This window comes from Miniopterus natalensis, chromosome 11 (genome assembly GCF_054644295.1).
Source record: "Miniopterus natalensis isolate mMinNat1 chromosome 11, mMinNat1.hap1, whole genome shotgun sequence".
Classification (NCBI taxonomy): Eukaryota; Metazoa; Chordata; class Mammalia; order Chiroptera; family Miniopteridae; genus Miniopterus; species Miniopterus natalensis.
The window spans coordinates 48,082,922-48,109,757 of NC_142091.1; the positions used below are offsets into that span (position 1 = coordinate 48,082,922).

The 26,836-nt window shown below is 47.9% G+C and overlaps 2 protein-coding genes across 8 annotated transcripts in view; one reads left to right on the plus strand and one right to left on the minus strand.

Annotated features, from left to right (window-relative positions):
* The window catches only part of BMAL1 (basic helix-loop-helix ARNT like 1), a 71,281-nt gene extending 47,119 nt beyond the window's left edge, over nucleotides 1-24,162 (plus strand). For both annotated transcript variants that reach the window (XM_087821744.1, XM_087821745.1), the window contains 12 exons: nucleotides 548-627; nucleotides 3,338-3,430; nucleotides 4,574-4,691; nucleotides 7,110-7,259; nucleotides 9,486-9,732; nucleotides 10,725-10,831; nucleotides 12,163-12,313; nucleotides 13,134-13,222; nucleotides 15,205-15,313; nucleotides 18,127-18,220; nucleotides 23,056-23,155; nucleotides 23,892-24,162. In XM_087821744.1, coding sequence (XP_087677870.1) covers nucleotides 548-627; nucleotides 3,338-3,430; nucleotides 4,574-4,691; nucleotides 7,110-7,259; nucleotides 9,486-9,732; nucleotides 10,725-10,831; nucleotides 12,163-12,313; nucleotides 13,134-13,222; nucleotides 15,205-15,313; nucleotides 18,127-18,220; nucleotides 23,056-23,155; nucleotides 23,892-24,052 — 1,499 coding nt within the window. In that variant the 3' untranslated portion in view covers nucleotides 24,053-24,162. The remainder of the gene's footprint in view (nucleotides 1-547; nucleotides 628-3,337; nucleotides 3,431-4,573; nucleotides 4,692-7,109; nucleotides 7,260-9,485; nucleotides 9,733-10,724; nucleotides 10,832-12,162; nucleotides 12,314-13,133; nucleotides 13,223-15,204; nucleotides 15,314-18,126; nucleotides 18,221-23,055; nucleotides 23,156-23,891) is intronic.
* Nucleotides 24,163-25,279: 1,117 nt separating this feature from the next.
* BTBD10 (BTB domain containing 10) overlaps nucleotides 25,280-26,836 on the minus strand; it is a 59,895-nt gene continuing 58,338 nt past the window's right edge. For all 6 annotated transcript variants that reach the window (XM_087821743.1, XM_016225208.2, XM_016225204.2 and 3 more), the window contains one exon: nucleotides 25,280-26,419. In XM_087821743.1, coding sequence (XP_087677869.1) covers nucleotides 26,109-26,419 — 311 coding nt within the window. In that variant the 3' untranslated portion in view covers nucleotides 25,280-26,108. The remainder of the gene's footprint in view (nucleotides 26,420-26,836) is intronic.

Below are 26,836 nucleotides of genomic sequence, written 5' to 3' on the forward strand. Positions count from 1 at the left end.
CCAGAGCCAGAGTTGCATTTACTGAAGTAATGTGTTTCTCTGGGTTGCCAAGCTCCTTTAACTCACTGCTGATGAAGGGGGGCTCACACTAAGTGCCTTCTACAGTATATTTACTCAGGGCCTGGCAGGCTGGATGGCTTCCCAAGAGCATTTAGAGTGGTGATTTGAGGGGCCGCTGGACAACCCATTTAATGTACGTCTTGGGAGGAGGGGGCCCTCCCGGGCGCCTCGGCCAGTTCCCTCCTAGAGCTGCCTTCACCCCTAGACCCAGCTTTGTAACCTCCTATTAGCTCCAGGTCTCCCTGCAGTGCTAAAGGCAAGCTCGTTAAGTCTCCTGCGGGCAACAGCGCTCTCTTTTCAATGAAATTCTCTTTGGCATTACAGGATTCTGTTCAAAACCAGCTCTTGCCTTGTGTGTTGAGGAAAAGAAGGTAAAATTTAAATCCCAGGTGGTAGGGACGAGGCTGGAAGGTCCGAGGCCGTGAAGCACGATGAGACATTATCTGAACGTGAAGTGAGCCAATCTTTTTTTCTTTTTTCCCCTAAGGTGCCACCAATCCATACACAGAAGCAAACTACAAACCAACTTTTCTGTCAGATGATGAGTTGAAACACCTCATCCTCAGGGTATGTTGCAATTATGAGGTCATTTTACACGACGTTTATTTTCACAGATTTCAGGGTTAAGTACCAGCCTGTGGGAATTCGATGTCTCAACCCTGAGCTTTTTTTGGGCCCCCTCCCTCTTTATCTCCCTCTTTGGACAGGCCTCACATTCCTTCCGAGACCTTCCTCTTCCTCTCTGACCCTTGATTAGGCAAAAACTGAAGGGCTCTGCTACTGTGGTTTTAAATCAGAAGAGGCAGGGTTTTGTTAAAAATAGGCATTAGTTAAGAACCACAATCCTGCATGAAGTTTTTACAAAAGGACTGAAACTGAACAATTGAGAATTCCTCTGATTCTCACTTAACCATTAGCACAAGAACATCCACCGAAATCTTTACGCCAAAATCCCTTCAAAATAACAAAACTTCCAAAGACTCCACAATCCAGCGAGGAAAATAAATGGAGGAGGTGATGCTTCCACCTACTTGACTGGAGCTCTTCATTCATCTCGGCACCGTGGGAACTCAGCCTCCTGCAGAAGTGGGTCTGCACAGGGCTCCAAGGTGTGTTCCCAGCAGAGCGAGATTCAACAGAAGGGAAAGAAATGGAATTGAGAAACATGTCCTCTTGCAAATTGTAACAAAAAAAATAAAAATAGAAAAACATCACTAAAAGGAAAGATACCTGCTCTTGGGCCCCCACAGCCAGGGCTGACTCTCTTGCTAAGGCCCCTGTGGAACATGGACCTTAATGCAATCAAAGTCCCCAGGAATTTGCTTCAACAGAAGATGGGGGCCGCTCAGACTCTCTGAACAGTGTGGCAGCAAGAACTGGACTTCTCTTCCCTCCCACTGCAAAGCTGATTGCCTGGATATCTTTAATGAACGGTGTGTCAGGCAGCAGTCCACCTGGTCTGTTTATAATGTCTAGATGCTCTATTTCCCCATGTTTGAAAAGTAGGCAGACCCTCCAGGGCACTGTGTTACCTGCTAACACCGTCCTCCCCAGGAGCGAACCAGCCCCCACTTTCCTGCGTCCCCATGGGGCTCAGGTGTTCTCACAGCTCTGCTCTTTAGTCCCCTCGGCCCTTCTCCTTCCCCAGTGAAGCAGGGTCAGGGTGTGTCGAGCCTCCCCCCACTGACTATCCACTGGCCTTTGGAAACCCTGATGTGTTGAAATCTACTTCGCTCATGGCATGGGTTTATGGGTTCATGGGTTCATGGGCTCAGGCCTGGCTGCCCAGGTGTCAGGATGCCACAGTCACCTTCTTCACAGGCACCTTTTGTGCCTCATCCCTGCATCAATGAAAAGCCTCAAAATACTTTTCCTGTTGGATAGAAGTTTGTCTGCAAGGCAAATGAGGAAGTTATTAATACCCTATTTTTTGACAGAATGAGGCTTCTAGCAGATGGTGCTTGCAAAGTCTCCCCCTCAGTCTTTCCTTGCCCCAGCCCAGCTTGGATTCCTAGCTCAGGAAAGGTTATCCCAGAGCCCTCCCAGCTGGGCCTGCCCGCTTCTGCCGCAGCCCAGTGATCTCTCCCCTTGTTACTCACTCCTTTCACCCCAGCACAGGGCCAACTGCTCTTCAACCTTCCCACACACGAATGCATTTCCTAGTTCTCTGAATTAAACCATCTCCCACAGGCCCTTTTGTGGAAAAGAGAATGGAGTTTCTCTATATTTTTCCAAAGAGCAGACTGGGCGCTAGTAAATAAAGCAAGATATTGCCCTGCTGTGAATTAGAATTGTGGGAGCTGAGTAAAGAGCAAGTACTTGGCAGATGGGGCTGGATTCCTGGTCACTGGAAATACTCCAGCAGGAGTTGTCCATCTGAAAAGCTAGGAATCGTGCACACACAGACTAAATAGTCTAAGCTCTCGGCCGCTACAGCTTTGCTAGTTGTCTACTTCAGTCTCTCTAACAAATATTGTCCTGTCCCTACACCTGTCTTTATTGGCACTTTAGAGTTTATTGGCACTTTAGAGTATTTCAAGCAAAGAGGAGGTAAGAAGAGTCTAGGGAAATTATTGCTGCGCTTTTCTTATCTCACTTGGGAACAAACAGCTTAGCCCCAGGTCAAAGAATAACATTTGAGAGCAGTAGCTGCCAGCCCTGTGTATGGTAGAGTCACTTTGGGGGAGAAGTGGGGGTTAAAACAGTACCAGTGATGCAGCCCTATCCAGATGCAGCATAAAACAAAACGAAAGGCACTGCTTCAATTGCAGAGGGCCACTGTCCCAGTGCTCCCCGAAAACGGAACTGTTCCAGTGGGGATAGATGTAGCCGAGACATCGGAGGGGGAATTCTGACCTTAAAGATTCTTCCAATCTCGGATTCTGTGATTCTACACAGAGTTGTTTTAATTAGAGCAATAAAATATGGCTTCTCTGGACCTTAATGCAATCAAAGGAAAATTCTTAAGCTGAATTCTGCTTTGAAATAGAATTTATATAATTGGGCTTTCCCCTGTAGTCAGTACATGATAGAGAGAGATAGAGAGATAGAGATTCTAGATATAAATATATAGATATAGATCTGCCTTGCAGAGAATCTTATTTTTCTCGTAAGGCATTTGCTTTAAGCATCCTATCCTCAGGATACCTGTAAAACTGTCCATGAGAGCAATCCTGTGCTTTGCTTACTTAGAACACAAATCCTTATTTGCTATCAGAGTGATTGCAGTCATGTTTCTTGAAGTGTGATAAATTGATTATCCATTTCTCCTGATTAGGCAGCAGATGGATTTTTGTTTGTCGTAGGATGTGACCGAGGGAAGATACTCTTTGTCTCAGAGTCTGTCTTCAAGATCCTCAACTACAGCCAGGTATTGCTCATGCTCCTGTTGGTGGTGGGCAGCCTCACAGCAGCCAAAAAGGTCTCCCCACTTTTCAGAATAATTATAGCATACAATTCATATGTGAAATGCTTATAATGCCCCCCTACCCAATCCTTTTTCTAGAAAAGTCTTTACTTGTTAACAGAGAAAGGAATTTAAACTTAGAAAAGTTTTTTAATATATGTATGATCCACATTTCCGCCATTTGAAAGGTTTGACTCTGATCTCGGCAGCAGCTTTATGACTTTCTTGTTGCTGCAAAATAAATATCCCACAACTGCAGGGCAGGGGGGAGGGGGAGGGGCAAGGGAGAGAGGTAGGCAGATCATACACCACCAGAGAACAGGGAAATTGGGAATCCACCCATGCTGTGCTCACAGTGATGTGTCACGTATTAGCTCTGTTGAACCATGGCTTCCTCTAAAAACTGGTTGCAGTGATCCATATCTTCTATGAATGTTTGTAGGATCAAAGAAGATCAACATTTATGACAGCTTCTAGAGCGCAGCTTTTCACCTGTTATGTCCCTAGACTTTTCATTCACTTATTCATTCTTTCACTCATTGCATGCTGGTGTCTGCATGAAAACTTGGTAAGGCAGAAAATTAGAGCTAAAGTAACACTAGTATGAATTAGAATTAATGTAAATTTAATGTTTTCCAAATATTTTACTTGTTTTAGTCCTACAAGAAAGTTACGGAGGGAGTTTTTGTTATCGCTGCTAACAGAGTAGGCCATGGAAGCAGATGGGGTGCCTAAGAGCAGAGAGGCTTAAAGGAGCGGGAGGCAGAGCCCAGGCCCTGCAGTCCCCCCCCCCCCCCCCCCCCCGGGTCTCAGAAGGGACTCTGGGCATCAGAAAGGAATGCACTGAGCTGAAAGAGCCTTGCCTTTGAGGAGCATGAACTATTTATATAATCGAGCCCATTTTCCCTCATGTGTTAGCAGAACCAGACTCCCAACACCACATTCACTGTGGCCATATCTAGGCCAAGTGATTGCACGTGTGTGCCTGTTCACATATGAAATGTTTGAAATTGTCGCGATTAAACATACAAAATAAAGTCGAATCCCTTAGATGATTTATATCCTACACGCTATTGACTTGTCATTTTGGATGTTTCATCCCCACAGAATGATCTGATCGGTCAGAGTCTGTTTGACTATCTGCACCCGAAAGACATTGCCAAAGTCAAGGAGCAGCTCTCATCCTCCGACACGGCCCCCCGGGAGCGACTGATCGATGCGAAAAGTGAGTACGGGGAAGGCCGCTGCCCCTCGGCCGCTGCCCAGACCTGCGCCCCGCGGGGTCACGGACCGCACGCGTCACGGCCTCGGGCTCTGGGTCCCTTCCTCGCCGCCCTTTATCTGGGTCACAGTGCTGTCCTTGCCTAAATGGAATTTCGTACATTCTTTTGCATTTGTTTTTGTTTTGTTTTACATAAAGAAGAAAAATCTCAACGTCCAAATTCATTGAGAGGAAAAACAGCTACTTTGATTTGATTCTTTCTGACTTTTAGTCCTTTTTTTTTTTTCTCAGACTCAGGAAATTCCCAGTTGTATGCCCCTAAGTTTAAAAGGTTCACACCAGTTTGATATGTTTCCACCCAAAAAAAATAATGAGTTGCACACATGCAGCCTCACACAAGTAAGAACACTTGAAATATAGACGGACGTGTCTTTGACTAAAATGGCCCCTCATCAGATAGGCTTCCCTTCGTGGCTTCCTTCTTGCAGCACATCTTTCCCCTTTCCCTGCTCCTGCGTCCCCTCCTGGGCCTCCTCTGTGAGGTCCTGTAGGTCTCTTCTTAAGTCCTGTGAGGAGCTGTGCAGTACAGCGGTTACCAGTGTGGGCTCCGGAGTCAGATTGTGGGGCTCACATCCTGGCTGTACCACTGACCGGCTGTGTGACCTTGAGCAAGTCACTTAACCTCTCTGTGCCTCAGCTTCCTTATGTGCAAAATAGTGCCCATTTCACTGAGTCATTATGAGGATTAAACATGTTACTATACATAAAGCATGTGGGGCAGTTCCCGGCACACCTAAGCACAGTCTCACTGTTGGTGTTCACCTTGGCCCAGGGCAGTCACGGCCTAACTAGTCTCCTGCCTCCCAGCTCCCTGTTTTTATTCCTGGAGGGAAATGCCACCAGAGGGATTCCCTTTAAACCACCTTTCTTATTAAGGCTCTCCTCTTCTTCCTAAAACTACAGTACAGTTTCTGGTACCTGTTGTCCTTTATAGTCTGACCCTTGCAACAGTTTTTAGTGACCTGAGGGGAAAAAGATATTTGGTCCCTACTTTTAAGGCTCTTACCATATAGTCATGGAGACAAAGAGTCCAACAGCTCCCTGCATAATAGGTGCAGCCACAGAAATAGTGCCAGGCATAGAGAGTGGATGATTAATTCTCATGTGGGCGTGGGGACAGGCATCACCGAGTAGGTGACAACTGAGGTGGGTTTGAAAAGATGAATTAATGTTTGCTGGGTGAGGAAGAGAGGAATAAAACTGAGGAAATGACTTGTGGGTGGGTACAGAGGTGTGGCACCCACTGTGCAGCCTGCTTGATGCTGCTGGGAAAAACCGTGCATGGGAGGGGGAGGGCTGGGCTGCAAAGACCCTTTCATCCGTGGGGACTCAGCAGAGGGCTCTGAGCCAGGTGGGACAGGCTCGGACTGGCATTCTGGGGAGGACCACTGAGGCAGCCGTGTGGGAGGTAGGTTGTGGGGGGTGAGACCCGGGAGGAGCCCTGGCCCCAGCCTTTGCCCGTGGTAGGCAGTGGGGTGAGAGTTACTCCCACGCATGATCTGCAGCACCAGCTTCTGCAGTGACAGGTAGCCTGTGTTTCTGTCAGGATCATAGTCACGCTCCCCCTCCATAGACTCTAGTTCAGTTGGTTTAACACAGCACAGTCCAGTGGAAACATAATGCAGACCGCAACTATGAGCCACGTTTGCGATTTAAAATTTTCTGGTAGCCACATTAACAATAGTAAAAAGAAACATAAATCTAGTTATAATACTATATTTTATTTAACCCAATAAATCCAAAATGAGATATTTTACCTTTTTTGTACTAAGTCTTTGAAACCCTGAGTGGATGCACACGGCACACCCCACCAGAATACCTGTGTTTCAGGTTGCGACTGCTGCATGCATGGTGGCTGCTGGATTGGACAGCACATATCTAAAGTGGGGTACAGGGATCTGGACTGAGAGCTTAAGGGTGTTTTGCTTTGTCCTTTCCACTTCAGCACCCAAATCCTGCCCATCCTTTAAGTCCCAGCCCAGGTTCTTCCCTGGAAGCACAGGTTGTCGCTGCCATTCGCTGGGCACTAATCATACATCGCCTTGTGTTATTAATTTTTTCACGGTGAACTTCCATTTCCCCTTCTCAGCATGAGCTCCTGCTGGACCGGAACTCTGCGCTATGTTTCCTTTTATCCCTCAGAGCACCCAGCCCATTCACCCAGTGGCTGCATGCCACAAGATCAGTAACATTGCCAGACACCACACCTACCCATACTGCATCCTTTAAGGCCTAACCTGAGGAGGCGAAATGCTATAAAACAGGGAGGCAGGAAAGAAAAGGCTTTCTCCAAGGTCGCACTCCCCCTCCTGACAGACAACACTACTCTCAGTTTATCACATTTTGTGTATTGATTTGCAGCTGGACTTCCAGTTAAAACAGATATAACCCCTGGGCCATCTCGGTTATGTTCTGGAGCACGGCGTTCTTTCTTCTGTAGGATGAAGTGTAACAGGCCTTCAGTGAAGGTCGAAGACAAGGATTTCCCCTCCACCTGCTCAAAGAAAAAAGGTAACCATTTAACAGTTGTGTACAGTCCTTTCACAGGTGAGGCCTGCGTTCGGCACTGGAGCTCCCAGCAAGGGGTTGGCTCAGCGTCTCCCAGCTGGTCAGAGCGCAGGCCCCGGGCTGCAGCCAGAACCCCACTGTCCCCCCACCTACCGTGTAGGGCGGTGGAGGCAGGGAGAGCTGGAAGCCCCGATGTGCTGTCATGATACAGAGTCGTGGGAAGGCTTCCTCTGTTAAATTCTGCTTGTAATTGGTTGGGAAAGATCACTCCCACCCACAATTCTAACTGTCTCTTAAGCAACCCACCAATCCATCAAAGTTACTCTTGCTAAATTCACCAATGACCTTCATGCTAAATGCAAAGGTCACTTTTCATGTTTCTTCCATCTTAAAGTGTTCCCTTCCTAGGATTCCATGAAACCACATTCTGCTCGCCTCCGTGTCCTCGCCACGCCAGGCTCCCTTCCTCCTGGCGCCTGCTGCTGGCTCCTCTTCTGTCCTGGGCCACCTCCTCTTTTCTGTCTCTGCTCGGTCCATAGGTGACACTGTCTGCTCCCTTAGCTTTCAATGCCGTTTATATGTCAGTAACTTCCACGTTTGTATTTCTAGCCCAGACTTCTCTTTTGAACTCCAGATCCATAAATTAACTGTTTAGTAAAATCTACCTGCTTAGGTATCTCAAAGGCATCTCAAACACGATAAATGTAAAAGTAACCACCGGAGCGTCTCCTTAATATAAATGGCAGCAAAACAAATAATAAACCACAACGTAGACTGCCATCCACCCAGCTGCACATACTGGAAGCCCGCGAGGCACTCCCGCCCCAGGCACAAAGCCTTGCCACAGTGAATTCCTTCCGCAGAAGTTACCGAAACACGTCTATCCACCTGCATGCTCACACCGTGGCTAGACCCAGGCTCCACTCCGCTCTCCCCTGGCCTTTGTAAAGTAGCTCCTCACACTTTCCATCTCTCCCCACAGCAGCCAGAAAGACCTTTTTAAAAGCAAATCTTTTTATCAGTTCCCTACCTAAAACCCTTGGATGTTTCCCATTGCTCTTGAAGAACAGTTAAATCCTTCACAGGATTTGTTTTCCACAGTTCCCAGCAACGAGCACAGACCCGATGCCTGGTGATCACCCCATAAGGATATTATTGTTGAAATCCGAGGTGCTCCACTTACTGTGTCCCAGAGTGAAATAAGTGAAATCTTTTCTTCCTCTCTAACACTAACCCTCTTCCCGGAGTCAGTGGACTGCTCCAGCAACCACTCAACCTAAAAAATTAGGAGTCGTCTTCGCTTGCTTTCTTTCATGCCAAATATTTTGGGTGTTCACCCCAAATCCCAGGAACCCTGCGCAGTTCCTCCCGTGTCCCCCCGCCTCCCCTCGCCTCACTGCCCAGCCCAGGCCCTCATCTCCTGCTGTATGATCGTCCCCCTGGGGTTTCCTCTCTTCCCGTGCACCTGTCGCTCTGCTTCTGGAGCCTCCAAACCCTGAGTTGACTTTGCTCTTTCTCCACTTAAGCTCCCCGTTCCCATCAGAAAAGACTAACACGACTGTTTGCAGAGAACCTGGCCCCCAGGCTGCCTTCCCTGCCCGCCCCTCCCCACCCCTGCCTGCACCTCACCCGCACGGAGCTCCCCGCCGCCGGTACAGGACGTGCGCCTGGGCCATGGTACATCCCAGCCCCTAGCCAGTGCTCATCCTTCTTTCTTTTAATCCTCACTTGAGGGTATTTTTTTCATTGCTTTTCGGAGAGAGTGGAAGGGAAGGGGCGGGGAGAGAAAAGCATTGATGTGAGACACATCAATTGGTTTCCTTCTACACTCACCCCAACCGGGGCTAGGGGTCGAGCCTGCAACCGAGGTACATGCCCTTGGCCAAAATCGAACCCAAGACCCTTCAGTCTGTGTGCCGACGCTCTAGCCACCGAGCCAAAGCAGCTAGGGGCCAGTGCGCATCCTCCTGCACTGTTTTTCTGGGCAGCCTTCCTTTCCCCAGGTAGACTCAGGGACTCCTCCTTCGGCCTAACCAGCTCTCCTAAACACACATGACACTGGATGGTAGCTATTTTCCAGTCTTCCTTTCTCACTGGATGCTCACTTCTGGAGAGTGAGGCCTTGTTTTTAATGTTTCGTCTCCCTGTTGACATCCCAGCCCACCATAGGCCCCCCGTGCCTCCATACTCCAAAGCCAACTGACACTAACCGTGCACTTTGCTTTCTAGCAGATAGAAAAAGCTTCTGCACAATCCACAGCACGGGCTATTTGAAAAGCTGGCCACCCACAAAGATGGGGCTGGACGAAGACAATGAACCGGACAACGAGGGGTGCAATCTCAGCTGCCTGGTCGCCATAGGACGGCTGCATTCGCACATGGTTCCACAGCCGGTGAACGGGGAAATCAGGGTGAAATCCATGGAGTATGTTTCTCGGCACGCAATAGATGGGAAGTTTGTTTTTGTAGACCAGAGGTGAGCGTCCGCACGTGACTCTTGAACAGTAATGGGAGATTTTCAACCCTGAGTAAAGCAGAGGCAACTGGACAGTGAGCTGGCTTTCCTAGGAATAAAGAGAGAGAAGAGAATGATGGGGATCTATGCTAAACAATGATACCCATGAGAATATCGTCATAAACCCAGAGATTTTCTCTTGTTCTTTGGCATGTGGAGACAGATAATCGGGCGGTTTGATGTCTGTGGCCAGAAGAAAAATAGTAGGCATAGCATATGTGGAATGTTCCAGGACCATTTCTGTGATTGGAATTCAGGAACATAGGACTTGGAAGAGAGTATCTAGTCCTGAGAATATGGGTAATCTCATATGGCTATTCATGTATAATTTAATCAATTAAAATGAAATAAAATTAAAAATTAAACACCTCAGGCTCACTAGCCACATTTCAAGTATGTATTCAGAAGCCACATGTGGCTAATGGCATAGATATAAAACATTGCCATCACCACAGAAAGTTCTGATGGACAACACTGGTCTAGTTAAGTCTCATCTCTCATGGCTGAGTGAGGACTGAGGCCCAGCCTGAAGACTGGCCTCCTCCAGGATTCACACTAATTGGTAGTAGACCTGGACTAGGAACCCAGAGGTCCCTCTTTTCCACTGCTCTACTGCCCTTTAAGAATATTCGCAGGATAATATTTTACTGGCTGCTGGAAAGTTACTAAATGCTGAAAAAGAAGACAGCCATTTTCCAAGGTCCTCCTGATAAAAAGTAGGCAGTAAAATGGAGAACTTTTGCACATGTGTATATATGTGTGTATATATGTATATATGACATTTATTTATATGTGCATATACATAAAAGCTCCACATAGTAAGCCCTCTAAAAATCCACCCAGCTTTGACCTTGTTCTCATTGGCTGTAGCAGGGTTAGGGTTCATCCCCTGCAGAGATGCTATTGTCTGAATGGCTCTTGTTTTGTTTTGTTTTTTTAATATTCCCTTCTAGGGCAACAGCTATTTTGGCATATTTACCGCAAGAACTTCTAGGCACATCATGTTATGAATATTTTCACCAAGATGACATAGGCCATCTTGCAGAATGCCATAGGCAAGGTAAGCTGGGCTGTACAGAGAGTCGTAAGTTTACAGTGCCCCCCTGCTTCTAGACTAGTCCACAGAGTCTTCCAGAGAAACCTGTCCCCAGTGCCGAGGGAATCAGCCAGCTGAGGAGTCTCGAGGCCAGAACATCTGTGAGGAGAGGAAGCCGGTGCTCCCGGCCCTGTTCATCCCCTTACAGATAACACACCCCTGCCTACCCAGCCATTTTCTGTGCATAGGCCAGGTTAATTTCTAGAGGCATCTCTCATTCAGAGGATTTACCTGGACCCTGCAAAGATTTAGTGCAGCCCAAACATTTCTAATTCCCTTTTTCATAAAATCCCGCACCACTGCCTGTATTTTCCTCTCGGTTAATGGCACAGCTATGTATGTTGCCTCCTCAGAGAGAAACCCGTATTGACCCCTCCTTTATTTCATCACCCACCAGACCAGCCCATTCACCTCAGACATGAATGGCCAAAGGGGACCCTTTTGCCACCTCCACTGCCCTGGTTCTGGCACTTGGGCCCACCTCATAATTGTGAGAGCCCCCTGACAGGCCTCCCTTCTCCCTTCTGCCCCAGTCCATCTTCTATCTTCATAGCTAACCCGTTTATGTTCTGATAGATCAAGCCTGGTAATGTCACCTTCCTGCTTAAGGCCTGCCTTTACTCTCAAGGCCAATACCTTTGAAAGGCATTCAAGACCCTTTACCTCTTGGTCCCGACCTCCCTCCTGGCCCATCCTTCATGCCCCTGCCCCATCCTTGCCTGCTGAGGCCCTGTCACAACTGGGCACTGCTGCATTCTTCCATCCCTCCTTTTGGCAAACTTGTATTCATCCCTCAAGGCCCCAGTCTCATCCTCCGCAGAGCTGCCTCATTCCTCTCCTGAGGGCAAGTGTCATAGCCTGACTCCTGTCTCCAGGCCTGGCACATGAAGGTGCTTGTTACATGTTTGCTATGTAAAAGAATAGGTTTGAATAGGTGACAGATGTCCTGAGAGTGCTGCACTGCCTCGGGCTTTGTGATGGGGAAGAACACAGCCCCTTTGCTCTGCGCCTTCCCATTAGCTGGTGCCCATGTCACAGCTGATTCCAGCCGGATGTCTGTAATGCGGCCAGGCATTTCCTGGCGCCTTCATTTCATACACTCCAAAAAATAGGGGCAGATGAACAACTGAATCGAAAGGCTCGGAACAGCCCCTGGAAAACGACCTGTTCTCTGAGGTGCCGGCTCCCTTGGCTTATTGAAGAGGTGGCCTCGGAGTCCGATGCACTTAGGGTTTGGTTATTTTAATACCCTGATATGAGGAAGCAACAATATCGTGGTTTCTTTGCATTTTCAGTTTTACAGACGAGAGAAAAGATCACGACTAACTGCTATAAGTTTAAAATCAAGGATGGCTCTTTCATCACACTGCGGAGTCGGTGGTTCAGTTTCATGAACCCTTGGACCAAGGAAGTAGAATACATTGTCTCCACCAACACTGTTGTTCTGTAAGTTTCTCCTCTACAGAAGCTCCCTTGCTGCAAACGAAATGCCCTGGGTTCCTTCCTGGGGACGGGGTGGGTGCGGGCAGCAGCCAGTGTCGCAATACCCTGTGAAGCCTCAGGACTGGCAGAAGCCAAAGGGTTGTTAGCAAGGAACAAGCTTCATGCTCAAAGCACGCAGGCCCCGGCTTGTGGAATTGCTGCAGGAGTCGGCACCGTCTCCTTCCAGATAGAGCAGCCAGCTTTAGGATTCTGCGGCCCCTGCACCCCGGGCCGCCCCTGGTGCTCCGCGAGGGAGGGGTTGGCAGTCCATGAAACGCTGCCGTGGGCATCAGCTCACACTGGCCGTGGCTGAGGGTGGGTGGCCCTCCATGCCCACTAGGCTGGTGGCTTGAGTATTGGCAGCTACGGCACCACCTCAAAGCCGCCACCTGCTAGGTGAGCAGGGAAGGGAAAAACCTTCACTTTGGCCGGGCCTGCTCCCCCCAGTTCCTTCCCCGTGATGTCCAAACCCCTACCTGGTGCACCACAGGCTGGCAGGAGAGCAGGCCCGTGGCAGTGCCGAGGGCTGCTGCAGCCACACCTCCGCCGGCCTGGGTCCCCCGTGGACTAGGAAGGCCCCACAGGCCGCGAGGCCGAGGCCGAGGCCAGGCTGCTGCCCGCCGTGTTATCACAGAGTGAGAGACCTTTTGAGCCACTGAGACAGACACTTCATTTTCTGGCCTGTCCAGGTCCAGAGTGGACACCGGACACCTTGGCCAAGGTGAAAGGTGCACGGCTCTGAGCAGGCCTGACTCACGTTTCCTTATTGCTGGGATGTTCACAGAGCCGACGTCCTGGAAGGCGGGGACCAAGGCTTCCCGCAGCTCACAGCGTCCCCCCACAGCATGGACGGCATGCTGCCCCCTGGAGAAGGTAACTATGTGCTGGGGGCCACTGAGAAGCAGCTTGTGACCAAAGACCCTCCCCCACGTACTTGGGGTCCCCAGCTACCCTATTCTGTAGAACAGGGAGGCCCCTCAGGGATGAGCACTGCGGACGCGGTCACCTCACTTTCTCTGTTGAGCTGGGTGTGTCTTTCCTGAGGCTGCTGGCTCCTGGAAGCCCTGGAAATAAACTCCTGCTCCTCTCGTGCCTCTCCCTTGGTGCTGCCCACTGGCTGATGTGATGTGATGTGCTCTCTGATGGCTGTCACCGGCTCCTGTGGTGGGAGAAGGGTGTCTGTCGGCAGAGGCCATCCCAGGGCCTGGCCTCGGCCTGCATGTCTTCCGTCCCGGCCTCTCCGTGGATGACTCCTGCATCCAGGCTCTCGCTGGGCTCCAGATCTGTCTCTCCTCTGCCTTCTGGAAAGTTCCACCCGGAGTCCCAAAGGCACCAGAAATTCAGCACGTCCAAACCGATTCTGTGCACGCCCCCACCTGGCTGGTTACGCCAGAAACCTTGACTCCCCCTCCCGTTCTGCCTGAACCTCTCCGTCACCGCTGTTGCTGCTTCGCCCGCCCCATCTGCTGCCCGGGTTATGGGAGGCAACTTCCTGGCCCTGTTCTCCGCGATAGTCAGTTCCCCAGGCGGCACCTTCTTACAGCCAAGTCCAAGCCGCTGCCTTCTCTGTGCAGAGTCCTTTGGTACCCCCGGTCCCTTTGTGGATCTGCCCGAGCCTGTCAGGGTGGCATCCAAGGCCCTCTGATCTGGTCGGCACCCACCCCCCGCCCCCCCACCGCGTCGCCGTCACCCGTGGTGGACTTCGCGAGCAGCCTCCCGTGTTGCCCCCTCGGCACTCCTGCATGCATGGGTCGCTGTGCCTGGAGTGCCCCCCCCACCTCTCCGACAAGCTGACTTAGACCCCCTCTCCGCACTCGCCCAGAGGTGACATCTTCCAGGAAGCTGCCCCTGGCCCGGTGAGGTGGGTGCCGCACGATTACCTGTCAGGCTCAGCCTGACACCGGACAGTGGGCCCGGGCTGCCTGTGGCTACTTCAGTCAGTTAGGCAGAGACAAGGTTGAATCAAATATGAGCACCTGTTCCATTATTGCTGGCAAACGGGAGAGCATGGGATTCGTCCACAGAAAGTCTGCTCTCTCCTTCCCCATTACCTGGCTGGTTACATAGGGCTGCACCCAAGGGCGGGGGCGGGGGAGGACGGCTGCAGGGCCTGTGGCCTCCGCTCTCCTTCCAGGATCTCCAAGTCCCAGAACTAGGTAGTTAATTTTCAGTGGTGTTAAAACCCAGTTCTGCCAGTTCCTGAGACCTGAGACTAGTCAGCATTCCTGACGTAAGCTCCCCGAGGGAGGTCAGGCTCCAGGCACAGCAACCAAATCAAAGTGCATCCTGTCCTTTGTCTGTTCTCAAAATGCATCTTCTTTTCTGAGCAATGGGCCCATCCAGGCCGCAAGGTGTCTCATCTTTTACAGCTCGGCTTTTCTTCCTGCAGCATGTCCTCCAGGGTCCCAGGGTCTGTAGGAAACCTCTTATCTGTAGTTAGTAAGGTGAATGGCCATTAAACAGCTATGGTCCTGTTCCTATTAGGTGCCCCCCCCCTTCCCCTTCACAATCCTGGTCAACATCTCTGCTCCCAGCAGTCCCGCTTTGCTCCAGCCGCTGCTCGTCTCGTCTGTCACCCATTAGACTGTGAGCTCCTCGAGGGCAGGGTGCTGGCTTATGTGTGCAGCACAGTGTGTTGAATAAGTGCATGTGATTCTTCACATCAACGCTTAGACCTCTAACCAGGAAGGAAACTTGAGCCTTTTCCTGCCAAACCACAGCTCTAATGTCCCTGGAGGCACAGCCCTAAGGGTGACCTTCGAGTGGATCATGGGATGAATTGGTCTTAATGAAACACACAGCAGCTTTTCTTCCTGGGCGTTCCCCTTTCTCACTCTCAGGTTCCTTTGTTGTAGGTGGCCCAAAGAGGACCCACCCCACTGTTCCGGGGATTCCTGGGGGAACCAGGGCTGGGGCAGGAAAAATAGGTCGAATGATTGCTGAGGAAATCATGGAAATCCACAGGCAAGTAGCATCTCCTAGTTGCTCCCTTAAACCGGTGGTTCTCAGCCCAGGGCATTCTGCCCTCCCCCACCCCAGGGGTGGTTTTGTAATGTCTGGAGGCAGTTTTGGTTGTCACAGCTGGGTGGGCGGTTGCTACTAAACATCCCCAGATAGGGGCCAGGTGCTGCTTCAACAACATCCTCCGTAGTTGGATGTATCTAGTTGTATCCTACAGTGCACAGGACCATCAAAAAATTTTCTAGTCCAAACTCAATAGTGTCAAGATTGAGAAATACTCCTCAAATAAAGAGGCTAAACCCAAACAGCCCAGGGCCGAAGGGAAGTCTGTGGGAGGCTCCACTTTCCAGTTACTAGGTCCATGACTCAGAGAGATTCCCAGTGAGGATGGAACACTACCTCGCAGGACCGCAGGAGAGCTGTGAACCGCCCGGGTGACTTGCCTTTCAAAGCATTAGCTCTGCGGGTCACAGAGCTGCCTGAGGAGAGTGCGGAGACCAGGCAGACCAGCTCCCAGGGGAGATTCCCTTGGGCAGGGCGTCTTTTCAAAGGAGAGAGGGGAGGTTTAGCTGGGTTTGATCCTGGGCCTCTACTTCAGCAGTTCTCAACCTTTTTCTGCTCATGGCACACGTAAACTAATGACCAAAATCCAGCAGAGCACCAAAATATATATATTTTTGCCGATCTGACAAAAAATAAATAGTTATAAGTTCTATTCATTCACACTGGATGGCTGTTGTCATTTCCTTATTTGACAATCGAAGGGAAAAGGGGGCAGTGCCCCTGACTAAATAGCCAGGTGTTGCATGTTTTACAAATTCTTGGGGCTGACTGGTTGAAAATCACTGCTGTACGTGGCTGTGCTTAGGAGATTCACTGAACTACTTGGTCTCTGTTGCCTTACGCCATCAAAGGGAGGCACTATCTACCTCACAAGGATTGCTTTAGGATTGTGAAAGAACTCGGGAAAGTTCCTAGAACAGAAACCGACAGGGAGTGCTCAAAAGTCGTTAGGCAAGTCTAGGTCCTTAAGAGCAGCCACTGAGAGGGACGCAGCTATTACAGGCTCATTTGAAGGGGGGGAAATGGAGAGGGTGGTCACCAGGTCCTTAGGAATGCAGATGTAAAGGAACGTGGGAAAAATTACCACTATTTTTTGCTGCGACCGGATTCTCAGGAGAATTGGAGGCTGGCCTTGCTTTCTGGTTGGCTGTGGTGGGCCTCTTATCCTGGGGTAGCAGTTCTGTTCCAACCCAACAGGAATGAGGGATGTGACTGCAAGTCCACTTCGGAAAGGAGATGTGGGGCCGTGTGCAGTGATAACCAGGCTACCTTCAGCCGCTACATACCCTGCCCTTTGCTCAAGACCATCTAAGAACAGTACAAAACAGTCCTTGACCTCAAGGATCTTACAGTTGTTGAGAAGCCTATTTTCTTTATGATAATAGAAAAAAGAGAGAACACACGGGCTGAAGCAAGCAAGCAAGGAAGATTTTGAACTTGGTCGAAGCTGGGGTTCGTGATGAAGGTGGGCATTCCCTCTAGAAAAGACAGGCACATGCTGGGGTGGCCATGCGAGTGGCATATTCAGGGTCGAGAAGTGGGCCACCTAGCTGGGCAGTCTCTTTGTAGGAAGGAGCCACAGAGCTGTGATGGGAAATTTCTAATATTAGTGAGAAACGACGCTGAGTATTTTAGACTGGAAAAGAGCCGTGAGACCCCATTCATTACGGGATGCTGAATAGGTGTTGATAAGCACCGAGGACATTGGACTGAAACAGGGAGAGAAAGGTGAGCGTGCTGATAACCCAGGAATGAGGCCCACCCTACAGTGGCGATACTTTCCAAAAGAGAAAGGGGTAATTTAAGGACTAGATATGGAAGACGAGACAAGAAACAATGAAAAGGCAATTCCAAGATGGGGACCCTGGGAAAATAGTGGTTTCACAGAGGGAAGTAAGGAGAGGTGCGAGATAGTCAGCACTTTGCAGAAAGCAATGAGTAGGCCTCTGTGTGCCCTAAGAGTGCACGGCATATAGTTGTACCCTGCCTTTGAGAAGCGTAGGGTCCAGGAGAGAGAAAGCCTGTTCACTCACAGATCTACAGAACTAGGCATACAGGCCAAGAGCCAAAAGGCTACTGGGCAGTGGAGGAGGGGGTCCCTAGGGGACCCAAAAGCCACGTCCATCCACGCGGGAGCTACGAGCCTGGTGGTCACACAGCTGCCACCATACTCTCCCTAAACTCCAGCTTCAGCGCCAGGCCATGGCCACTTTCCAGAGGCCCTTCAGCCTGACAAGAGTTTATGTAGATTTCTAGTTTTAAGCAGATAAATCATTTGCTGTGGGTTCTGCTTCATGGTATCAAAGACACAGGCTGAACTTCTAAAGTCCCCTCCAACTCTGAGATCTGGATCTTGTGAGGAAATGAAACTGGCCACTTACTTTAAATTCCGAGTCCTAATCCCAGGCTCTGTCAGTGAGATGCTTGACTCCGGGGTCTGCACTCTAGATTAGGTGCCTGTGGGATCAACCCAGCTTATTGCCTGTTTTTGTAAATAAAGTTTTATTGGAACACAGCCACACCCATTCATTTTCGGATTGTCTGTGGCTGCTTTCTAGCTCCAGTGGCAGAGGTGAGTAATTGTGACTAAGACCATAGGGCCTAGAGAGCCTAAGGTAGTTGCTGTCTGGCCCTTTACGGACAGCTCGCTGGTTCCTGTCCCAGACCTTCCTCTGACCTCCACCCCTCAGCAAAGCGCACGCGTTCACTGAAACAGGGAGAGGCGGTGTAACCAAGTCCTCTTTTCCTGACAGGATAAGAGGGTCCTCGCCTTCCAGCTGCGGCTCCAGCCCCCTGAACATCACAAGCACACCTCCCCCAGATGCCCCTTCTCCGGGAGGCAAGAAGGTAAGGCTGGCGACTCAGGCCAAGGCCCTTCTTAACCTAGAGAAGCTCTTGCCTAAGTTCGGAAGTGTTGGCGTGAGCGTATTTAATTCCAGCTGTGGTTGCTGAGCAGTTTTCCTCCTGAAGTGGATGCATGATTGTGAGGCGAGGTGCGAAGCACACGGAGCGAGCGAGGGCTTGCTGGCATCCTCAGGGGGTTCCATCCGTGGGAGTGGGGAGAGCAGAGAGTTATTCCAGGGAGGGGGGCGCTGTCAGTCCATCGCACTGAGGAGCAATTCAAGAGCCCCCAAGAGGGAAGATCAGTACCGTGCACAGCAAACTCTTCAGTTCTCTGCCAGTTGTCGTCCAGGGAGAAAATACCATCAGGGTCTAGGGCAGGGGCTGCGAACAGTGATACCGCAAGCAGGGCTCGGGGAGGCAAGCCGCGCTTCGGCCGTGGCAGAGCGCTTGGGGCCTGCCGCCCGGCTGCCCGCGATGACGGCGCGGGTCCCGCGGCCCCCAGCCGTGCGCCCTCGCGAAGAGCTGGCTGGAAGGCTGCGCGTGGACGGGCTTAGGGGCCGCTCACCTGTCCCGCCTCTGCCGGAGACTTTACACGTCAAGGCCCACGTTCATCGCACATCGTAAATCCACAGCGCCCGATGTTAGTATCGGCTGGGGGGACCAAGGGCCTGCATCTGTAGACAAAGTCCTCCTCCTCCCGTCTCCCAGGACACAGAGGGAGTAATTTACAGAGATGGACACCTAGGGCACGAACTGCAGCAAAGGCAGGACGGTTTTCAGAACGGGTTCCTCGGCAGCGCAGGCGGCAGGGGCGGGGCGGGGCCCGCTGGCGAGGAGAGGGTGAGGCGGGACGCCTGTGTCTTCCACCAGGGCAGCTTTACCTCTATTACACAGGAATCTTCTGTAAAAGCTTCTGCTTGAAATAAGGCTTTGCTCCCACCCACCCCCACCCCACCCCCAAAAAGGTTTCAAAGTCCGTAAATTAATGGGTAGGGGCATGGTCAAAGTAAGATAGACCTGGGCTGGAATCCTGGCTTGGCCATGTGCTAGCCCTGCGACCCTGTGCGGTTTTAAGCCCTAGTTTTCTTTAATGGGGCTAATGTAGGTTGCAACAGGCAGAATCTTTGCACATGAACTCCTGTTATGAAATAATGTGTGAATGCGCCCGACCTTTACTAACGCGGAAAATAGCGCTGGTTAGATGAAGCCTGGGCTGCAGGCTGTGCTCTTAGCTCTGACCCCCTTTTATACCTCTGGGTCCCTCCTCCCTGTGGACCCACTGTCTCCTTAGGCTCGTTTCCCTTCTCTGCTTCTCAGCTGGACTTCTAGGCACTTAACTCCCTGGTGTTAACCAGGAATCCCTCTACTCCATCCAGTGTAACGTTTAAATATTAACCAGGGAACTTTCATACGCATCGTCTCATCTTATCCTCACAACTGTATAGGTGAAGAAACCCAGGCTCCCAAGTGTTGAAAGATCAGCCCGGCATGTCTTAGATGGTTCCAAACTGATTCAGGTCTCCACTCCCGATTCTTTTCACACCAGTAGCTGCCAGGGCGAAGGAGCGTGCTCAGCGTCACAAAGCCCCAAGTGTTTTTAAAGCATTTATGAAAAAAAAAGTTCCTTTTTCTTTGAGCTTATAAAAGTGGGACTGAGAGGACCTGGAGAGTATTATGCTGAGTGAAATAAGCCAGTCAGAGAAAGACAAGTATCACATGACCTCACTCACATGTGGAATCTAATGAACACAATGATGAACAAAATAGATCCAGAGACACGGAAGCATGGAACAGACTGAGGGATCTCAGAGGGAAGGGGGTGGGGAGTGGGCGGGAGAGGTCAAAGAACTCACGTGCACATATGCATATCCCACGGACACAGACGACAGTGTGGAGAAGGCCTGGGGGCGAGGTAAAGGGGGGGGGGGGAGGAGACCTGTAATATTTTCAACAATAATTTTTTTTTAAATAAGTGGGTCTGAGAGAAGAAATTCTGAATGTATTCTGAGTCCTCGGCAGCAGGACTTAGAAGAGCAGCCTAAACAAGAGTTGAAAATGACAGCAGCAGTAAACAGCGCTCCAAAGCCACAGTGCTTCCAGCCCTGCCCAGTCCCGCTCCAATTTGGCAGGTCTGAAAATGAGCCGTTAGCCTGCCAGTTGTTTCAGCTGGGGTTCAGCTGAAAGGCGGGGGCTTAAGTGAGCCTTGCAATTTCCAGGAGAGTCCGCACATCCAAAGGCAAAGGTTCAGACAAAGCGGCAGTTCTTAAGTGCCATCTGTGGCCTTTTTGGGGGCAAGAGAGCAAGATCGGTTCAGGGCTCTGCAAAGTCCAAACTCTTTTCATAATAATGCCAAAATACTTTTCTTCTCACTGCATTGATATGTGAACGGATAGTACAAAAGAAAGGCTGGGTAGAACTGCTGGTGCTTTTGCAAAAATCAGCGCAGTGACACCAAACTGCGCTAGTAGTTGTATTTTTTCATCACCATACACTCACAATAAAAATATAAGTTTCTAAAGACAGCTTCACTTAAGAATGTTCTTAATGAAGCAGTAAAAAGAGCTGCTCTTATAGGCCCCTGGAGTAAATCTTTTTGATTCTGCAACACAGTGGGAAGTACGCATAAGGCACCTGCGCAGCCCGCAGCTGCGTGGGGAAGGCCCTGGTGCTCAGTGCCTGAGCTCTGGCCGCATGACTGCTTTCTTCATGGAACACGGCTGTTCTGCTGGAAACTATGGCTGTCCGGACTTGGGTACTTAGCATACATTTTCTTGAAAATGAATAAAGTGAACCTGTGACTTCAAGGAAAACAACTGACAGTATTTGTTGCCAATGATAAAATTACAGCTTTCAAGCAAAAATTAGAATTTTTGGAAAACTTCTATCTACTACTTTGAATTGACAGCTTTCTAACTTAAAAGATATTTCCGATGATTTAGGTAATATTAACAATGGTGGTTTTAATGTTGTACCTGCAATGTGTCAACATTTGGAAGATCTGAATAACTCAGTGAACCAGTATTTTCCAAATGACCAATAATTTTATTTTTTTATTTTGAGAGTACGTTTATTAAAGCTGAGGACAGTGAAACAAGGAAGGGCTTAGGACAGAAGCAGCCACAGGAGAGCCTAGGCTGGGCGGGGCCGCTGTCAGCTCACTGGAAGTCAGAGAAAGGGGCCTTGGAGACAGGCTCGGGGGTTAGCGTGAGCTGCCATGCCCATTGCCCCCCTGGTTGCAAGTCTCGTGGTGTCCCTTAGAACTTAGGAGATGCGCACCTGTGGGGGAAGGGAAAGGCACAGGTGTGGCTCCAGGGAGGGAAAGCGTGCCCCATGCAAGGTATTTTAAAATCATGCAAAGGTAAACAAAAGATCCGTCCTAAGATGAACAGACCAATGGATTTTAACATGAGTACAGAAATCTCACTTATATGGTTTCAGATTCCATGTTGCAGCTAACCTTTTGAGAAACGCCCACTTACTGAGTTTTGATGTAATGTCAAAGATTAATACCACAATTATTTGAAAAAGCTATTAAAATATACCTTTTTAAACTATGTATCTAGGGGAGGCTAGATTTCCTTCATATACTACAAACAACACATCTAAACAGACTGAATGGAGAAGCAACTACAAGTATCCAGTCACATTCTACTAAGGCAGACACTGGATTGTTTTAAAATGTAGAACAAGGATACCACTCATTTTTTGTTGTTTTGGAAAAGTTACTTTTCATTAAAATGCAATTCGTGTTAACATGTAATAGGTTTATTATATTTTAAAGTTATTACTTTTAACTTTAAATACACTAAACATTGACAAATATAGCCTACATAACAAAATTTCTTTAAAGTCCTCAATTTTAATTTTTTAATTATTTTAATATATTTTTATTGATTTCAGAGAGAGGAAGGGAGAGGGAGAGAGGGAGAGAGAGAGACATCAATGATGAGTCATTGATCAGAGGCTCCCTGCATGGGATCAAGCTCAAAACCCGGGCATGTGCCCTGACTGGGAGTCGAACCTGCATCTCTTGGATCCTAGGTTGATGCTCAACCGCTGAGCCACGCCGGCGTGCAAGTCCTCAGTTTTTTAAATTGTGTAAAGGGGTCTCTAGACCAAAAATTTGAACTGCAGAGATCAAGGAAGTTGCAATGCCACCTACTGGCAAGGTCTGGTATCTCCGCCCCTCCTGAAATCCAAGGAGCTACCATGTTTCCTCACCTGCATCCAAATGCTCCAGGAGGCTTTTCTGAGACTCAGCCAGGGGAAGGAAGCTGGGGGTGGGGGGCCGGGGGCAGACAGAGTGATAATTCTGCTACGGAGTCTATCTTAAGAACGTAAACCTCTGGTTACTAGAGGCGGCGTCTGTAGTTAACTGATGAGAGATTTACTTCTAGTGTTTTGTTGTTCTTTTGTGACTCCTCAAAGCTGTCTCTTCTCAGTTTCACAAGCTCTCATTTCTTCAGCAACATCTGAAAGTTTTACTCCCTTCAGGGGAACTGCCCAGCTGGGCTCACGGAGGTTTAGTCGTTGGCCTTAAAGAAATATGTGAGCAGCATGATCCAAGGTAACTGAATGCTTTAGGGATTTTATTGAGCCTTTAAATTGCCTGAATGGGCTGAATCTAAGAGAGAGAAAAAAATAGTTTTGGGGAGTTTTTTCTTACCGTGACCCTTCTGAACAGTTTCTTGATTGAAATTGCCCAAGAGGAAACCGAAGCCATTTGAAGCATTTTTTTCTCCCACCTTCCTCTTTTCAACACAATTCATTTTCTTGGTGGCACTGCATATGATACTGATTGACTGTTGGTGATGTGAAAACTTCACTTTTGTTTGCAGATTTTAAATGGAGGGACTCCAGACATTCCTTCCAGTGGCTTACTACCTGGGCAGGCTCAGGAGAACCCAGGCTATCCGTATTCCGATAGTTCTATTCTTGGTAAGTGGCATTCGCACTCATTTCCATTACAATGAGTTTGCAACACATCTGACACAAAGTCATTTTTAATAATGTGAATGTAAATGTACCAAACAAGTTAGTTCTACATAAATTTGATAAGAACAAAGTAAAAGTTAAAAACTTGTTTAAATCTTTACTTCCAAGTGGAGTTTAATGGTTGCGTTCTGGCAGAGTATCCAAGTTTGTCCCTGGAACTCAGGAGACTATAGCAGCCTGGACACGGGCTTTCTCCCACCGTGTAGGACTTAATCTCTTCAGAGGAAAAACCGATGGTGGTTTAGAGACAAAGCCTAGAAGGGTGATCAGTGCACGTTTCAGAGGGTATTAAAAGTCATTTAGCAATGAAGAGTCCACTTCTCCCATCCCACCCGTCTTTCCCTTTATCTTTTTAGATCTTTTTTCCTAATCTCTATTTTCCCATTTCTTTCCTTCTGTAACTCCATCCTTATAATTTGTTATATCAGAATATTAAAATGAGGTCAACTCAGATGTTTTTAATCTTTATTATATTTTAAGTACTGTGTTTCTAAAAAATTGGTTCTTCCCCTCTGAAAACCCCAGTTAAAAAATATATATATGGCAATGTAGCACCAAAAGTAGCTCCTCTCGTCCTACTGTTAAGCATAACTTTCTTAATAAAAGTGTGCTTTGGAATTGCTTACCAAGGCAAACACACTTTGGCATCATCACTAACCAGTCTTCTCTCCTCCCGCAGGGGAGAACCCTCATATAGGCATGGACATGATAGACACCGATCAAGGCTCAAGCAGTCCCAGTAACGATGAAGCAGCAATGGCTGTCATAATGAGCCTCTTGGAAGCAGATGCTGGCCTGGGTGGCCCTGTTGACTTTAGCGACTTGCCATGGCCGCTGTAAACACTACCTGTTGCTTTAGCAACAGCTACAGTATCAAAGTGCATTACTGGTGGAGTTTTACAGTCTGAGAAGCTTACTGGGTAAGGAGAGAACAGCTTTTATGTACTGTCTTCATAAAAGCCATCTCAGAGCCATTGATACAAGTCAATCTTACTATGTGTAACTTCAGACAAAGTGGAACTAAGCCTGCTCCAGTGTTTCCTCATCATTGATTATTGGGCTAGCTGTGGATAGCTTGCATTAATTGTATATTTTGGATTCTGTTTGTGTTGAATTTTTTAATCATTGTGCACAGAAGCATCATTGGTAGCTTTTATATGCAAATGGTCATTTCAGATGTATGGTGTTTTTACACTACAAAGAAATCCCCCATGTGGATATTTCTTATACTAATTGTATCATAAAGCTGTTTATTCTTCCTTGTAAGAATCCTTTACTATAAATATGGGTTAAAGTATAATGTATTAGACAGTTAAATATTTTTAATAAATGTTTCCCTTGTTCTATAAATACTGTTCACATTTCAGATAATTAGAAAAAAATCCTACATGCTATAGGGCTGGTTCATCAACTTTTTCCAGTGGGTTTTAAAGACAATCCATGCCAATAACATTTACACCTTTCTGGCCATCATAATAATTCTGGGACTGACATCATTTCCCTGTGTTAAAAGCTCAGCTATTTTGTTAAAATAGTTAATCTCCAAATCGTTACAATTTTTATTTATATGAGAACAAAAATGTTACTGTTTAAACACAAAATTCAATTCTCTTAAATTACAAATTCAAGACTAGATGTAACAGATTGGCTTCTCTACTACAACTCCTCTCTCTACTAGTACTCACAGCTGTATGGCTTCCAACAGTGTGACCCCAGACCCAAAGGTCACGGAATATTTAAAAAACAACATTTGTATGAGTAATATGCTAAGCAGAGCAGCACAGTATAATGAAAAAAGCACCGAACTAGTATCAGAAATTAGCTCTGAAACCTAAGGTCACTGTACGATTTAGTCAAGGTATTTTACCTTTCATATCAGGTTGAACTAGAAAATGGTATCTTTCAGATCTAACATTGTTTTGGATTTATTTTTTTATAATTAGTAGGGGATCTAAATGCCTCATCACACACATACCAAATTGAGTTCCATGAGCTGCTATTTGTTTTCTAGTTATAATGACACCAGGAAGACAGGAAGTCTAATTATGAGTCTAAAAATGGTCAAGGTTATAAAATTGATCAGAAACATTAAAACAATGGACTTTTATTTTGATGAAAAACTTGAGTTTACAATCATTTAGTAAATGAAGAGCAAACACTTCATTTTCCTATCCCATAACTCTTAAGAAAAAATCATTAGTAAATAAATATCTGTGAACGGATTAAGGGTAAGGCAGACTGGATAATAAACCACCCCTGATGTTCACACTCCCTGCGTGTGACTCACTCTAAAAGGGTGAAAACGGCACTGGAGATAACTGAACTGTTAAGATGTGGGCACTGAATCTCATTCTAATCATTCAAATAAGCCCAGTGATAAATACTCATTTTTTGCTCATCATGGGCAGTAAACTATACACATTTTACTGAAGGAATACTTTGATAGAAGCACTTATTTAAGTTATACTGTGCATCACAACTATAAAAATGGCTTGAACAGTTCCATTTAACCATTTATAAAGTGCAACTATATAATATTCTGCATTTTATCTGGGGTATGACATATCAATCTAGACTGAAAGTACCCCAGCTGCCAATTTCCACCACTTCTGAAAAGATCTAGATGTGTGAAAAAGGACTGTCCCCATACAAAGAACCAATTTCACAAACCTACTGGTAAACAAATACATTTATATAACTGGAACCTCAGGATGCTAGAGTTGTACTCATTTAAAAAACCATTCAGCTACCTTTGGTCTTTAAAAAAGCCTACACTGCAATATCCTAAACATTGTTATGTGCATCTCACGATGAAAAGTGGCCTTGCAGTGCAGAATGAGGAGAGTGCAACGTCACTGTGAAGAGTAGCATGCTATGGTTTCAAGGAACATCAGCATCACAGCATTGGATTCTGTGCATCAGGATCGAGGTCATTGTTGCCCGAAGGGGGATGGATGGGGAGAATATCCAGCTCATCCACTTGCGGAGTTGGGTGCATGACGACCAGCTGGTCCTGGGGAATGTCTGCGGCAGCTGCTGCAAGGTTGGTGATAGATTTACTCTTTACACACTGAAAGTCTACATGCCGACTCTTTCCTTCTTCCTTCTCCCAGGACATTCGAATAAAGGGTCTTTGGACATAGTTGTAAATCACTTCTGGGCGGCCTCCAGGCCTTTTCTTTATTTTTTCTTTATAGGTAGGATAACCTGAGGATAGAAAGGTTTTACAAACTGAGGACACACACTTGCACATACACGGCCCCCCCACACTTCTCATCCAAGTTAGCCTAATGAGGGCTTTTCTGCTGTAGCTCCTGGACAAACAAAACAGAGAAAGGAAACCAATATTCCATTCCCTTGGTCATCAGTTCAATGGCCAGAAACCAAAATCCTGATGTAATTCACAAAACCGTCTATCCTCTCTCAGGTATTCAATACATCAGCCACCAGAAAAACATTCTTTAAGAGCAGGAAAGGATGGGTCCCAAATAAAATGGTATGTAATCTAGTGCATCTTGGGCTCTAGCAGTATATCCTTAATCTCCCTGAACCCTTCCTTCCCTTCACAGGATTATCTGGCCTCGAGATGTGCAACTGACTGCCACATTTGCCTTCTACTTTCCT